The following is a 13,800-nucleotide window of genomic DNA, read 5'->3' on the forward strand; positions in this document are numbered from 1 at the left end:
GCGATCATGTGGCGAAGAGAGATTGGCTGTGTCTGAAATCGTTCACTCATTCACTATTTCCTATATAGAGAATGGCAGTTAGTGCACTATATCTCAGCAGCAATTGAACAAAATTAGTGATTTGGACACTGACATATACACCGAGTGTCAGAGCTCTGGGGCTGTTGACATTTTAAAATACTTGAGCCTTACTTGTTATTCATTTTAAATAATATATTAATACAATATATCTTCATCCATCCATCCATCCATCCATCATCAACCGCTTATCCTGTGTACAGGGTCGCGGGGGGCTGGAGCCTATCCCAGCTAACATTGGGCGAAAGGCGGGGGACACCCTGGACAGGTCGCCAGTCCATCGCAGGGCCACACATAGACAGACATACACTCACACTCACCTCCACATCCACATCCACACCTAGGGCAATTTTTTTTGGAGACACCAATTAACCTAGCCTGCATGTCTTTTTTTGGATGGTGGGAGGAAGCCGGAGTATCCGGAGAGAACCCACGCAGACACGGGGAGAACATGCAAACTCCACACAGAAAGGCCGGGGCAACCAGGGTTTGAACCCACGACCTTCTTGCTGTGAGGCGACAGTGCTAACAGCTGCACCACCGCCCATTCTGTTATTATGTTAATCAAGTAATGATTTGTCAAAACAAATAAGAAGCCACACAGGACTTTAAAAGCTATAAAATAGCTAACGTAGGCATTAATAAAACATGATCTTGCTTTGGTTTATAATTCAGCATTATATATAATGTCTTTGTGGGACATTTTCCCATTTTCACTGTAATAATTACTAAAAATGTTTCCAAACATCTCTTCTTATTGACAAATTCATCCAGATCTGACAAGAGCCCTTAACCCTCTGGGGTCGGCAAATGCGCCGGCGCATTTTGCTGTTTTTTTTTTTCACATAGCAGTAACATAGACTTAAAATACTCCGTCATTTATGGTCATATAAATACAATCAATACATTATTATAAACTATAGAGGGTCTTCTTTTTTTGTGTACACTCATATTAACATCAAAACCTTGTGTTTTTTTTAAATAAATAAAATAAAAAGGGTAAGCTTTCAGCAGTCTCTGTGTTCACGATCATATTTCAGAAACACGTCACTAAAATGAACTTAAACTCCGCGAATTCTTCTCACACAAACATGAAACATATGTCTAAAGAAAGCTTAAAATGTCTACTTTTAAATAAAACAATTCAAATTTAAAACAAATATTCTCCTGCAATGCAATCTGTTTGAAACAAAGCGATGTACAGTTTTTACCGGTCCATCTCATTATCTGTAATGTGATCCCACCCACCAGCAGAGCGCGCCATTCATACGCTAATGTGCTGAGGCGATCAAGGGAAAAGTACACGCCCCCGACTGCGAGATTTGATGTAAACAAACACAACTAAACTTTTCTGCGTGCTTGTAACGATACACAGGCGATCAAACTCTTGGCTATTAAGGAAGAGTTAACATTTTTCTCAGACGAAGAGGTGGACATTTGTATTTTGAAGAGAGATTTGTTCCAGCAGAGGATACAATTTCAAACGAGTAAGTCATTTAGTTTTCATTAGCTGACATGCTATTTTATATAAACATGTACATATTTTACTAGTGGGACTGTTTCCAGACATGATTCAAAGTTTGACATTTGACATTCAAAGTATTGACATGTCCTAATAGGCAAGTTTTAGTTACATGTAAATGTTGTTATTTACATTGTATGCTGTATGATATAAATATGATATGTAATATGATATAAAAATAATATGAATGTTAGATTATATTTTAATGTGTTTATGCTGACTCGTTATCATCAACAAAGCTTGTGCTTGCAAATATCTGTTCAGGTTAAAATGCACTTTAAATATGCCCATATTAGAAAATCAGCATATTATCATATGTATTTTGGATCAAATAAATGCAGTCTTGGTGAGCAGAAGAGACTTCTTTTAATGGTAGTGTAGGTCTAAAATTAAGTAAAGTCTTTATGTAAAGAAAATATATAGTCAGATTACTTATTTTAACTTAAAACTTGATTTTGATCATTAAGTCTCCTCACATTAATTCTCTCTCTGTCACATTCCTCATTGATAGGCCCAGAGGAGTGGTCTTTGTGTCCTCAGGTGTAAATCTCATCAATATTCATGATCGTTCACGCCTCCTCGCATATTACCATTCAGCTCTAAAATTGTCACACAAAAGTTAAATGACTATATTGTTTTGTATGAATGAGTGATCATGATGATTTTCACATCATTTTGTAGCAAAACTCTAGGCTACAAGATCCAGTTCTCAAAAGTCAAATGTTTAGTATGTTTAGTATGTGTTATATGGCCTTATTTCAGTGACTTAAAATTTTTGTTTTTTCAAAAACCATGCATAAACATAATTTCTCAAAAATACAAACCTGTACATACATGTTGCTCACATATTATTGTAGCCCAGTTTGTGCTGAATACAGTGTTATCAGACTTTAGACATTAATATGTTTTTAAGCAACTGAAAAAAGCACAAATGTCAAGGCATGTCAGAACTTCTCCAGGGCCCAAAATACCCTCAGACCCCAGAGGGTTAAAGGGATAGTTCACCCAAAAATTACAATTCTCATTATTTACTCACCCTCATGCCACCCCAGATGTGTATGTCTTTCTTTCATCTGCTGAATTCAAATGAAGATTTTTAGAAGAATTTCTCAGCTCTGTTGGTCCATACAATGTAAGTGAATGGGTGGCAACATTTTAAAGCTAAACAAAATCACATAAATCAGCATAAATGTTATCCATAAGACTCCAGTGGTTAAATCAATGTCTTCAGAAGCAAAGTGATATGTGTGCATGAGAAACAGTCTCATTCTTCTTGTGTTTTTGGTGATTCACATTCTTCTCTGCATATCGCCCCGTGCTAACTAGCCAAAAAATGAAAAATATTTATCCGTTTCTCACCCAGACATATCATATCAATTCTGAAGATATGGATTTAACCACTGGAATCTTATGGATTACATTTATCCTGCCTTTATGTGCTTTTTGGAGCATCAACATTTTGGCCTACAGAGCTAAAATATTCCTCTAAAAAATCTTAATTTGTGTTCTGCAGAAGATAGGAAGTCAGGCACAAATGGGATGGCATGAGGGTGAGTAAATGATGTGAGAATTTTACTTTTTGGGTAAATTATACCTTTAAAGTGATAGCTCCTCCATAATTTCCCTAACCTCATGTTGTTCCAAACCAGTGTGACACTTTGTATTCTGTGGAACACAAAATATGTTAGACAGAATGTTTGGGACTGACAGTCTCTGTCACATTCACTTTCAAAATATGGAGGAAAAAAAAAACATTCACTGAAAGTAAATAGTGACTCGGGCAAAAATTCTGTCTTATTGTGTTACATGGAAGAAAGAAAGGCATATGGGTTTGGAACAACATGCTGGTGAATGATGACAGAATTTCCATTAATAATACAAATTATTCTGTAATACATGTTAAATGTGTATTATGTAATGGAATATAGGGGAGTAAACGTCATTATTTCATTTGTGAAAGCAACGAGTTACTCACTACTTGAGTACTCTTTAATTTGTATACTTTCTTACTCTTACTCAAGTAATTATCTATATTAGTACTTTTACTTCTACTTGAGTAATAAATTTTTTAAGAAATTGTACTTTTACTTAAGTACAGTTTTTGGCTACTCTACCCACTTCTGACCATATTGAGGCACAACTCGAAATTTTGAAATTTGCAACATAGTTTTTTTGTCTACGTGAGCATAAATGAAATGATCCGTCAAACATCATAATCACTGTCACTTTCTACACTGTTTACAGGGTTTGCACAAGGTCCTTAAGTGCTTAAAGTGCTTCAATTTAACTTTTAGAAATTTGAGTACTGGAATACCTGGAAAATCGCCTTGTCTTGCCCTGACAGATCCAAGATGGCGGCGCGGTAGCACGCAGCGGCCACTCCGGATCCACAATGGTGCTATTTTTGTTAAAAAAGCCCACTTTTGCAACACATGGACATCGGAGCAACCAATCGTCTTGCCTTGCCCTGACAGATCCAAGATGGCGGCGCGGTAGCACGCAGCGGCCACTCCAGATCCACAATGGTGCTATTTTTGTTAAAAAAGCCCGACTTTTGCAACACATGGACATCGGAGCAACCAGTGTTCGTATCTACCATCGCCAGACACTACTCAAATATAAGACTCATGCAAAAACCAAGCTGCATGATGACCTGCAGGAGGCGCTACGCGTACTCGGCTTGCTGCGGAGACCAGGCCTCCAGCCCTTGGCGTCGCCTGATGCCGGTGGCCGGGGGAGAGGACGTCGTAAGCAGTGTGCGAAAGCGAAGCGCGGAAAGAGGGCGGGGGTCCATGCTAGGCTAAAAACAAACCCTAGCCGGCCGGCTCTCCCGTCTATCCTGCTCTCAAATGTTTGCTCCCTGGACAATAAACTGGACTATATCCCACTCCAGCAGGCTACACAGCGTGAGTTTAGAGACTGCTGCGTCTTTGTTTTCACGGAGACGTGGCTCAGCGACAGAGTTCCGGATGCCGCCATTCAGCTAGACGGGCTCGCCTCGTTTCGTGCCGACAGAAATACAGCTCTCTGCGGTAAGACTCACGGTGGTGGCTTGTGTGTTTACATCAACACGGAATGGTGCAAGAACTCTATGCTAGTCTCTAGTTACTGTTCATCTCTGTTGGAGCTTGTGACTGTTAGATGCAGACCTTTTTATCTACCACGGGAATTCACCACTGTTTGCATAACCGGAGTTTACATTCCCCCCAGCGCTAACGCTAAGGAAGCGCTCTGTGAACTGTATGGGGCTATGAGCTGAACTGCAGAACGCTCACCCCGACGGACTGTTTATTGTCGCCGGAGATTTCAACCATGCAAATCTCAAGACAGTGCTCCCTAAATTCCATCAGTATGTGGACTTTGCAACGAGAGGGCTGAACGCTCTTGATCTTGTTTACACAAACATCCCAGGCGCGTGCCGGGCGGAGCCCGCCCCCACCTCGGCTACTCAGACCACATCTCTGTTATGTTAATTCCAGCATACAGACCGCTCGTCAGACGCACAAAACCGCTTCAGAAGCAGGTGAAAACCTGGCCAGCAGGAGCCATCTCTGCTCTTCAGGACTGTTTTGAGTGTACTGACTGGCACATGTTCAGGGAGGCTGCAACATATGGCGATTCTACCAACTTGGAGGAATACACAGCATCAGTGACCAGCTACATCAGCAAGTGCATTGATGATGTCACTTTCTCCAAGACTATCACCACACGCTCCAACCAGAAGCCGTGGATGACTGCGGAGGTGCGCACGCTGCTGAGGTCCCGAGACAACGCCTTCAGAGCAGGCGATAAGGCAGCCCTAAGAACAGCTAGGGCCAAACTATCACGGGCAATCAGAGAGGCAAAGCGCGCACACGCCCAGAGAATCCACAGTCACTTCCAGGACAGCGGTGACACGCGGCACATGTGGCAGGGCATCCAGGCCATCACCAACTACAGGACAACATCAGTTGCCTGTGACAAAGATGCCTTCCTTCCAGATGCGCTGAACGACTTCTACGCTCGGTTTGAAGTGCAGAAAGACGTGATGGCGAGGAAGTCCACCCCTCCTCCCAACGACCAGGTGCTCTGTCTTACCACGGCAGATGTGAGGAAAACTCTACGTAGAGTCAACCCACAGAAGGCTGCTGGACCAGACAACATTCCTGGCAGAGTGCTCAGAGGATGTGCAGACCAGCTAGCAGATGTTCTTACCGACATCTCTCTGAGCAGCGCCGTTGTTCCAACGTGCTTCAAGGCCACCACCATCATCCCCATGCCAAAGAAGTCTTCAGTGTCCTGCCTCAATGACTACCGTCCCGTCGCACTTACACCCATCATCATGAAGTGCTTCGAGAGGCTCGTCATGAGGCAGATTAAGACCCAGCTGCCCCCCTCACTAGACCCACTGCAGTTTGCGTATCGTTCAAACCGTTCAACGGACCATGCCATCACCACAACCCTCCATCTGGCCCTCACCCACCTAGACAATAAGGACTCATACGTTCGAATGCTGTTCATAGATTTCAGCTCAGCATTCAACACAATCATTCCCCAGCACCTGATTGGAAAGCTGAACCTGCTGGGCCTGGACACCTCCCTCTGCAACTGGATCCTGGACTTCCTGACTGGGAGACCTCAGTCAGTCCGGATCGGGAACAGCATCTCCACCACCACCACACTGAGCACTGGGGCCCCCAGGGCTGTGTGCTCAGTCCACTGCTGTTCACTCTGCTGACTCACGACTGTGCAGCAATGCACAGCTCGAATCACATCATCAAGTTCGCCGATGACACGACCGTGGTGGGTCTCATCAGCAAGAACAACGAGTCAGCATACAGAGAGGAGGTGCAGCGGCTGACAAACTGGTGTAGAGCCAACAACCTGTCCCTGAGTGTCGACAAAACAAAAGAGATGGTTGTTGACTTTAGGAGAGCACAAGGTGAACACACTCCGCTGAACATCGACGGCTCCTCTGTGGAGATCGTCAAGAGCACCAAATTCCTTGGTGTTCACCTGGCGGAGAACCTCACCTGGTCCCTCAACACCAGCTCTATCACCAAGAAAGCCCAGCAGCGTCTCTACTTTCTTCGAAGGCTGAGGAAAGCACATCTCCCAACCCCATCCTCACTACATTCTATAGAGGGACTATTGAGAGCATCCTGAGCAGCTGCATCACTGCCTGGTTTGGGACTTGCACCGTTTCGGACCGCAAAGCCCTGCAGAGGATAGTGAGGACAGCTGAGAAGATCATTGGGGTCTCTCTTCCCTCCATCAAAGACATTTACAAAAAACACTGTATCCGCAAAGCAACCAGCATTGTGGCCGACCCCACACACCCCTCACACAAACTCTTTACCCTCCTCCCGTCTGGCAAGAGGTACCGAAGCATTCGGGCCCTCACGGCCAGACTGTGTAACAGCTTCTTCCCCCAAGCCATCAGACTTCTCAATACTCAGAGACTGGTTTGACACACACACACACACACGTGTCCTGAGTTGCACTTTAATTACTGTCACTTTATAACTGTCTGCTACCTCAATAACTGCTATGTGCATAGAACATTATCTCATAGTATGTTATGTTTACATTTTTAGAAACTGTCATCTTTTTGCACTACTGAGTACTGGTCGGCGCTGCACTGTCTATTGTCCTGTTCATTGTCAGTAATTTGTTGTACTGTCCTGTACTTTTTGCACATGTTTGCACGTGCACTTTATATAGGTATATATAGGTATTTTATTTCGTTGTGTAGTCTCATGTGGTCCTATGTTGGTCCTTTGTTGTTTTTATGTAGCACCATGGTCCTGGAGGAACGTTGTCTCGTTTTGCTGTGTACTGTACTAACTGTATATGGTTGAAACGACAATAAAAACCACTTGACTTGACTTGACTTGTTTTGTTGAAAAGTGCTTGAGATAAAAAAAAAAAACATTATTCCGTATAATTAATATATCCATCAAAGATGAGATCTCACACTCCACTTTCATTGAATAATGCTGTTCTGTTCTTTACAGTCAGATAAAAAAAGGCATAGAACAATTCATTTTAATAAACATCACAGATAAAGAGGGAGACCTCTCTCGTTAATTTAAAGGAACAGCTGTGTGTGATTCACCATGAAGTGACTGAACCATGAATATAAAATCAATGTTAAAATGTATGATAGGACACTATTTCAAACTGTTTTTTTATATAATAATACCTTGATGTAGCCCACTAATCACCCTGAATGTAGCCCACTATTTTTGCAGGCTTATTTGTTTGTGATCTATTCTTATAGTAAAAGGAATATGAAAAACTCTTACTTGAACTTTGTAAATTTATATTGAGTATTAAAGGGGTCATGACATGGTTTTTTTTATTGTATTATTATGTTCCCTTAGGTGCAATTATAGTATTAATGTTTTTTTTTTTTTAAGAAAAACTTTTAAAATCTAGTGATTTATGACCTTTTCCCACCCTGTTTCTCATCCTCTGATTCAAACAGTCTGTTTTGGGGGCGTTTTCCATGTAAGACTTCAGTGTTAACGCCCACTGTTATGATTGGCTAACGTCAGTGCCTATGTATCAATTATTGACGCCCCCAGCCAGAACAATATGCAAGTAAACTAAGTAAAAACACTGATTATTCATAATGAATGAAATTGCGCTTTAAAAAGTAGTTTAAAGTTTAAAATAGATTACTTACAGTTTGCGTCGTCGTTGTTCCCAGAATAGTCGGCACGGACTTATCTTTGAGCAACAGTTTTCTGGCAAAGCCAGCATCATATTGAGATTTGTTCTCAAAACAGTCATCCTTAAAATGTACAGAACAAACGCTTAAGTTAACACTGCCGTGACTGGGACGTCCGCAAAAAATAAACTGCTTCCATTTTTCCCTGACGTCTGGATCTTTCGGCAGCTTATTCAGAGGTTTTGTTTGACCACAGCCAGGAACAGCACATCTGTGTGGCATCGTAATTTTCCTGTGCACAAGTAGTCTCTGTCAGAGCTCGCTGTCCATCGACTGAACACTTGTGAGGCGCACGGCGATACTGAAATGAGCGTAGTTGTCTTGCGCTGGAGGCGGTCATATGCAAACGCTGTTACGTCACTTCTAACCGACACGTCACTTCTAACCATGAATCCAGAACGAGCTGTATTTTGAGCTTGATTAAATAAATGATTCGTTTAGAATGGGGAGGACGTCTTAAAATATTAAACTTGCAGGACGTTTTAATGATACAAAGACCTCTTATATACCAAAAGATCAAGGCAAATTTGGTTTCTCATGTCATGACCCCTTTAAAGAACATAATTTTGATGAGAAATTATAATGTTCATTTTGCTCTAAATATATATATATATATATATATATATATATATATATATATATAAAATTGTCACATTTTGTAATGTAATTGTTATAATATTGAGACATTATTTTATTGAATCTTGAACCTCATATCATATCAAACCAAACCAAATCATGAGAACCATATCATCCCATCCCTTCTGCTCAGTAAATACAGATGTGTGGTGTCAGTGGTCATGAGTGGGTTTGGGTACTTGTCGTGTATGCATGACCAGTCATAGGTGTGGCTATCTCAGAAAGGGTTTGGGTGTGGCAATAAGAGGTATATGTGACCAATCAGATTTAGGTGTTAACAATCAGAGGTGTGACCTGTAATTGGTGTGGCTATTTGAAGCAGGAGTGGTCATGCATATGTGTGGGCTGTGTTTCTCAAAAGCATAGTAAGCCTAAGTAGATCATAAAATTAATCTTAAGAATTATCTTAGTTTTGCATCCCATTTCCAAAAGCCATTGTAACTTAAGTAGTACTACAAGTAAATGCTCGTAGATGTAAGAGTGCTCTGGAGTAATTATACAGCATTAAGAGCATTGTAAGGATATAGAATTTTGTGGAGAATTGTGAAGTTACACTTAATACAATTTAAATACCTATAGCTACACATTATGCTGAGACTTTAATATCACGATACCAGTTTATTTATTTTTATTTTCATAGAAAAGGCTAATAATAATTAATAAATGCAAAAAATAGATAGTCTATGTAAATGGTGAATAGATTAATTAGGAAACATACAACATTATTTGTGTCATGATTGATGCTGTCAACTGTATAAAATCAGACAGAGGAGAAAAAAGTAAATGACTTGCTGCCTGGAATTAAAAAAACACCCACATATTGGCTCATCTTCCTTGTCTCCTTTTCGTCTCTGACATCCAAGGGTGCTCTTGCCTGCACCACATGCATAGAATCATTGCATTGCTGTTAGCATTAACACATTTGGAAGTAAATAGCAGACCTCCGCTTTATTGTTGAATGTCCCTAAAGCACATTTTCCACACGTCTCCGTATTTTGCACTCCGCAACCATATCATTATATTATATTAATGCTTGTCATTAGCAGGATCATACACAGGGCGTCCACTGTCTTCATTGATCCAGAAGATTTCAATTTGTGAAAAATAAATATTACAAATGCACACCTGATTATGGAAACAGTGTTTGTGTAAATGGAAAAAAATCATTCAAGATTGTAAAACAATATTTAATCATGTAGTTAATTAGATTGAATATTTAATAAAATATCTTTAAACATTTTCAACACAGTAATTTACAAATGTATGTAAAGTTACGGATAATAATATAATGGAGTTACAATGACAAGTAGTACTGAACGTTCATATTCTAGCACTGTCACACAGACAGCAAAACTCTTAAGTAGGACTTTAAGCGTGTCCTCACACGTTCATGTTAACTCCTGGTTTAGGAAACGCATGTAAAAAAATAACGAATGTTCATAAAATCGCTTGTAGAAAACACTCTTAACCGCCAAGATCAATCGTTATTGGGAAATGAGGCCGTGATTGTTTAATGTAGGAATAGCCAGGAAAGGGCGTGTCTAAGAAAGATAAGAAAGGTTGTGTTCGTGAGTGGGTGTGGTTACCTGTTGTGGGTGATTTGCTCCTCTCTAGGTCCAAAGACACCTGATTATCAGAAAGCTCCGTAAGGCCTACCGTGGAAGGACATGGAAAGCACAGTAAGAGTAGGCAGATGTAAATAATTTTTGTCTTCAATTACTGCCAAACACATTTGCATGCATCAAACCACCGGAACAAACAATGTGGTCTGGGGCACCATCAAGATCCTGGAACAATAAAGAAAGATTAATTTTTTGCCCACATGTTCTTAAAATATTATGAGCCCTATTTTAAGAGCTATTGATTTTAATTTCGACTTTGCACTGAAAACAGATCTGCTTTTGAAACATCTTTGAGCAATTACCTTTTTCTCAGGAAAATAGCAAATTGCGCTTCGCAGCACTTCATTGCCATACAGTACACCCACAGTTTGTGTGCATATACCCACAGATAGCACAAACACTCCCACCCACGTCCACTTTGGGCTAGCAGGAAAATTGCACTTAGAATTAGTGATTAGTGATGTAGCTCACGGTCGTAGTACGCACTTTGCACACTTACGAAAATAGAACCATTTAATCGTATTCATTGTTAGCCATGTTCTGGTTATTTAATTCTGCTTGCTGTGAACAAATCCAGTGCATTGCTATAAGCTATTTTAACGAAAGTACATTTGCATTTATGCATTTGGCAGACGCTTTTATCCAAAGCGACTTACAGTGCACTTATTTCAGGGACAATCCCCCTGGAGCAACCTGGAGTTAATTGACTTGCTCAAGGACACAATGGTGGTGGCTGTGGGGCTCAAACCAGTGACCTTCTGATTAACAGATATGTGCTTTAGCCCACTACATTGAATTGAACCTCCACTCCAGTAAGTAACTTCAGCATTAAGTGTACATTAAATCCAGAATCAAGATGTGCACCAAAACCACCAACAATTCAATGCATGTGAGTGAGTGTATGCAGGATAGAGAGGAAACAAACTAAAAAAAACTAAAAAAAAACCTTACTTTTTATGTCACTCAAGGCACGGCGGTAAAAATATGAATATGAAGGCCTGCACTGCAGCAATATTATTCACTTCAGGAGTGTGTGAGTGTCTGTGTGAAAGCTAAAGAACTGAGGTCCTTCTGAAAAGCAGAAGATTAGGAGATCTGGCTAACTAATGCATGTAATGACGATAACTTTGTTGAAATATTATAATCAGATAGATAAATGCAATGCAAGCCTCATCTTCACAAACATACAGTATGATAAATACATCAGCTACAATCATGTTCAGGGCAGAATCATGTTTTTGTATAAGATAAAGTAATTTTGAGGCACACTGGTCAAATGTATATTTACTTGCATTCACTTATATGAAAAGTTAAATTGACTTAAAAAAAAAAAAGCTTTTTGAAAAGATGCTCTTTTTAAATCATTAAGACTTTGATTAGTATATTTTATGTATAGATTTATTTTTTCCATACAATTTTGTTTCTATTATTATTTTATGGAAACCAGTATTGTACAGCATTTGTATTAGTGGGCGATACCACCTATTTTCTTTTCGATCCTATACCAAGTCCTTTTAGGCCAGTATCGGTGATATAGATACAAAAACCTCTAATAATTTATTTTTTACTAATTCTTTGGATAAAATTCATTAAAAACTTAAATTATTACTTAATTCTTTTTATATTTTTGGGCCTAAACTATAAAATTATTAGGCTGCTTTGTTTACCTTTTAAAAATTAGTAAGTATAAGCAACATATAAAACCACAAAATGAACCATATATATTAATATATGGTTACTATTACTAAAACCAAGTTACAATATGGATACTACAGTAATGCTGTAGCAAAACCATGGTTAATTATATCAAAACCTTGCTTACTGCCAAAACCCACCCCAAAATAACATGGTTATTACAAACATGGTTACTAGTCATGGTTAATACAATATTACTTCAGTAAATCCATAAGTAGTTTTCATAAGGGTATAATTTATTAACGAGGATTAAAGATCATTATCAATATTTTAACACATCTTTATATAAATAAACCAGTAAAAATGGTCACACAAGCCCAATATAATACATGTCATGTCTAGGGTTGTCATTACTTGTTGTGAATAACTCCAGATGTTGTTTTTCTGTCATTACCTCAGGAAAACACTGCTCCCTCTTTGACCGAGAGCTGTGACTGAAAGAGTGAGCGCTGTCTGTCTGCTGGTTTATTTTAGCATTTCTGTGCGTCAAGATGAGCGGAAGAAAAAATAATTCCGGTGCCATGCAACAATTCGCTCATATAATTATTCTTTTCCACTTCAAAGCTTATGAGATGCATTAATATTCACGTTATCTAAATAATAAGATCACTAGTGTTAAAAAATTAAGAATCAATATTTTTATGTGAGGACTGATATTCTTGATACCACATCAGTATCGGAAGTATCGATACTTTAGTATCGATCTGCCCATCCCTACAGTGTGGGAACATCTGTTCATGTCTGAACCTTTGGCACAAAACAATAAAAACACGCAAGGAGACAACCAAAGATTAAGACTGGATGTTTAGATGTCCAGGTATTTTGAAACAAATTAACATCTCATACTTATAGGATTGTGTTATGTTAATTCTAACTTTATAAACTTTGGCAAAACAATCAATTTTTTTTTTTTATAAATGATATCCCATTGACTCTGCTTTGCCTCGTTGCTGTTGTGTTGCCCCTACACTGAAGATGTCACTTACTCTGGTAGGAAGTACGGATCCTTTTCTTTGAATCAGAATATAAGTTAGACAGGCCACGCATGCAAATGTCTGCAACAGCGACCCCATGCCCCAGCATCGCCACCCACAAGAGGAGAGAAGGAGCGAGGGAGAAGAGAAAAAACAAAACAGGCTCAGAGTGACTAAATGCATGTGGCCATGATTCGAGCAGGACCCAGTGTAGTGGGGGAAAACAAGGAAGAAAACAAAGCTTAACACAAACATTTTGATTCTGTCAAAACAATTTTGGCACAGAAATGTAATGAACAAATTGAATCAAAACATAAATTGTCCCCTCTCATACAGGCATGTGTCTATATAAAACAGGATATACAGTATATGTGTATATTTGTATGAGTACAAGGCACAGATACGTTTTGCAGACTGACACCCTGTCTACACTGATAGCAAGCGTCATGAAAAAAACTGTGAATTCACACTGACAGCGATGTTATTGCTGATTTTATTGTGTGTTCCTACAGCTGGATGCTCAAATGTGATTGGTGGGCAGCACAACTAGCCACAGAT

General features: G+C 39.6%; 1 protein-coding gene across 2 annotated transcripts in view; it reads right to left on the reverse strand.

Annotated features, from left to right (window-relative positions):
- Positions 1–13,800, reverse strand: part of stxbp5l (syntaxin binding protein 5L) — a 252,949-nt gene that overhangs the window by 46,680 nt on the left and 192,469 nt on the right. For both annotated transcript variants that reach the window (XM_052148848.1, XM_052148847.1), the window contains exons 19-20: positions 13,255–13,323; positions 10,538–10,603 (exon numbers count right to left, since the gene is read on the reverse strand). In XM_052148848.1, the coding sequence (XP_052004808.1) occupies positions 10,538–10,603; positions 13,255–13,323 (135 nt within the window). The remainder of the gene's footprint in view (positions 1–10,537; positions 10,604–13,254; positions 13,324–13,800) is intronic.

The sequence above is a fragment of the Xyrauchen texanus genome, chromosome 18 (assembly GCF_025860055.1).
Source record: "Xyrauchen texanus isolate HMW12.3.18 chromosome 18, RBS_HiC_50CHRs, whole genome shotgun sequence".
NCBI lineage: Eukaryota > Metazoa > Chordata > Actinopteri > Cypriniformes > Catostomidae > Xyrauchen > Xyrauchen texanus.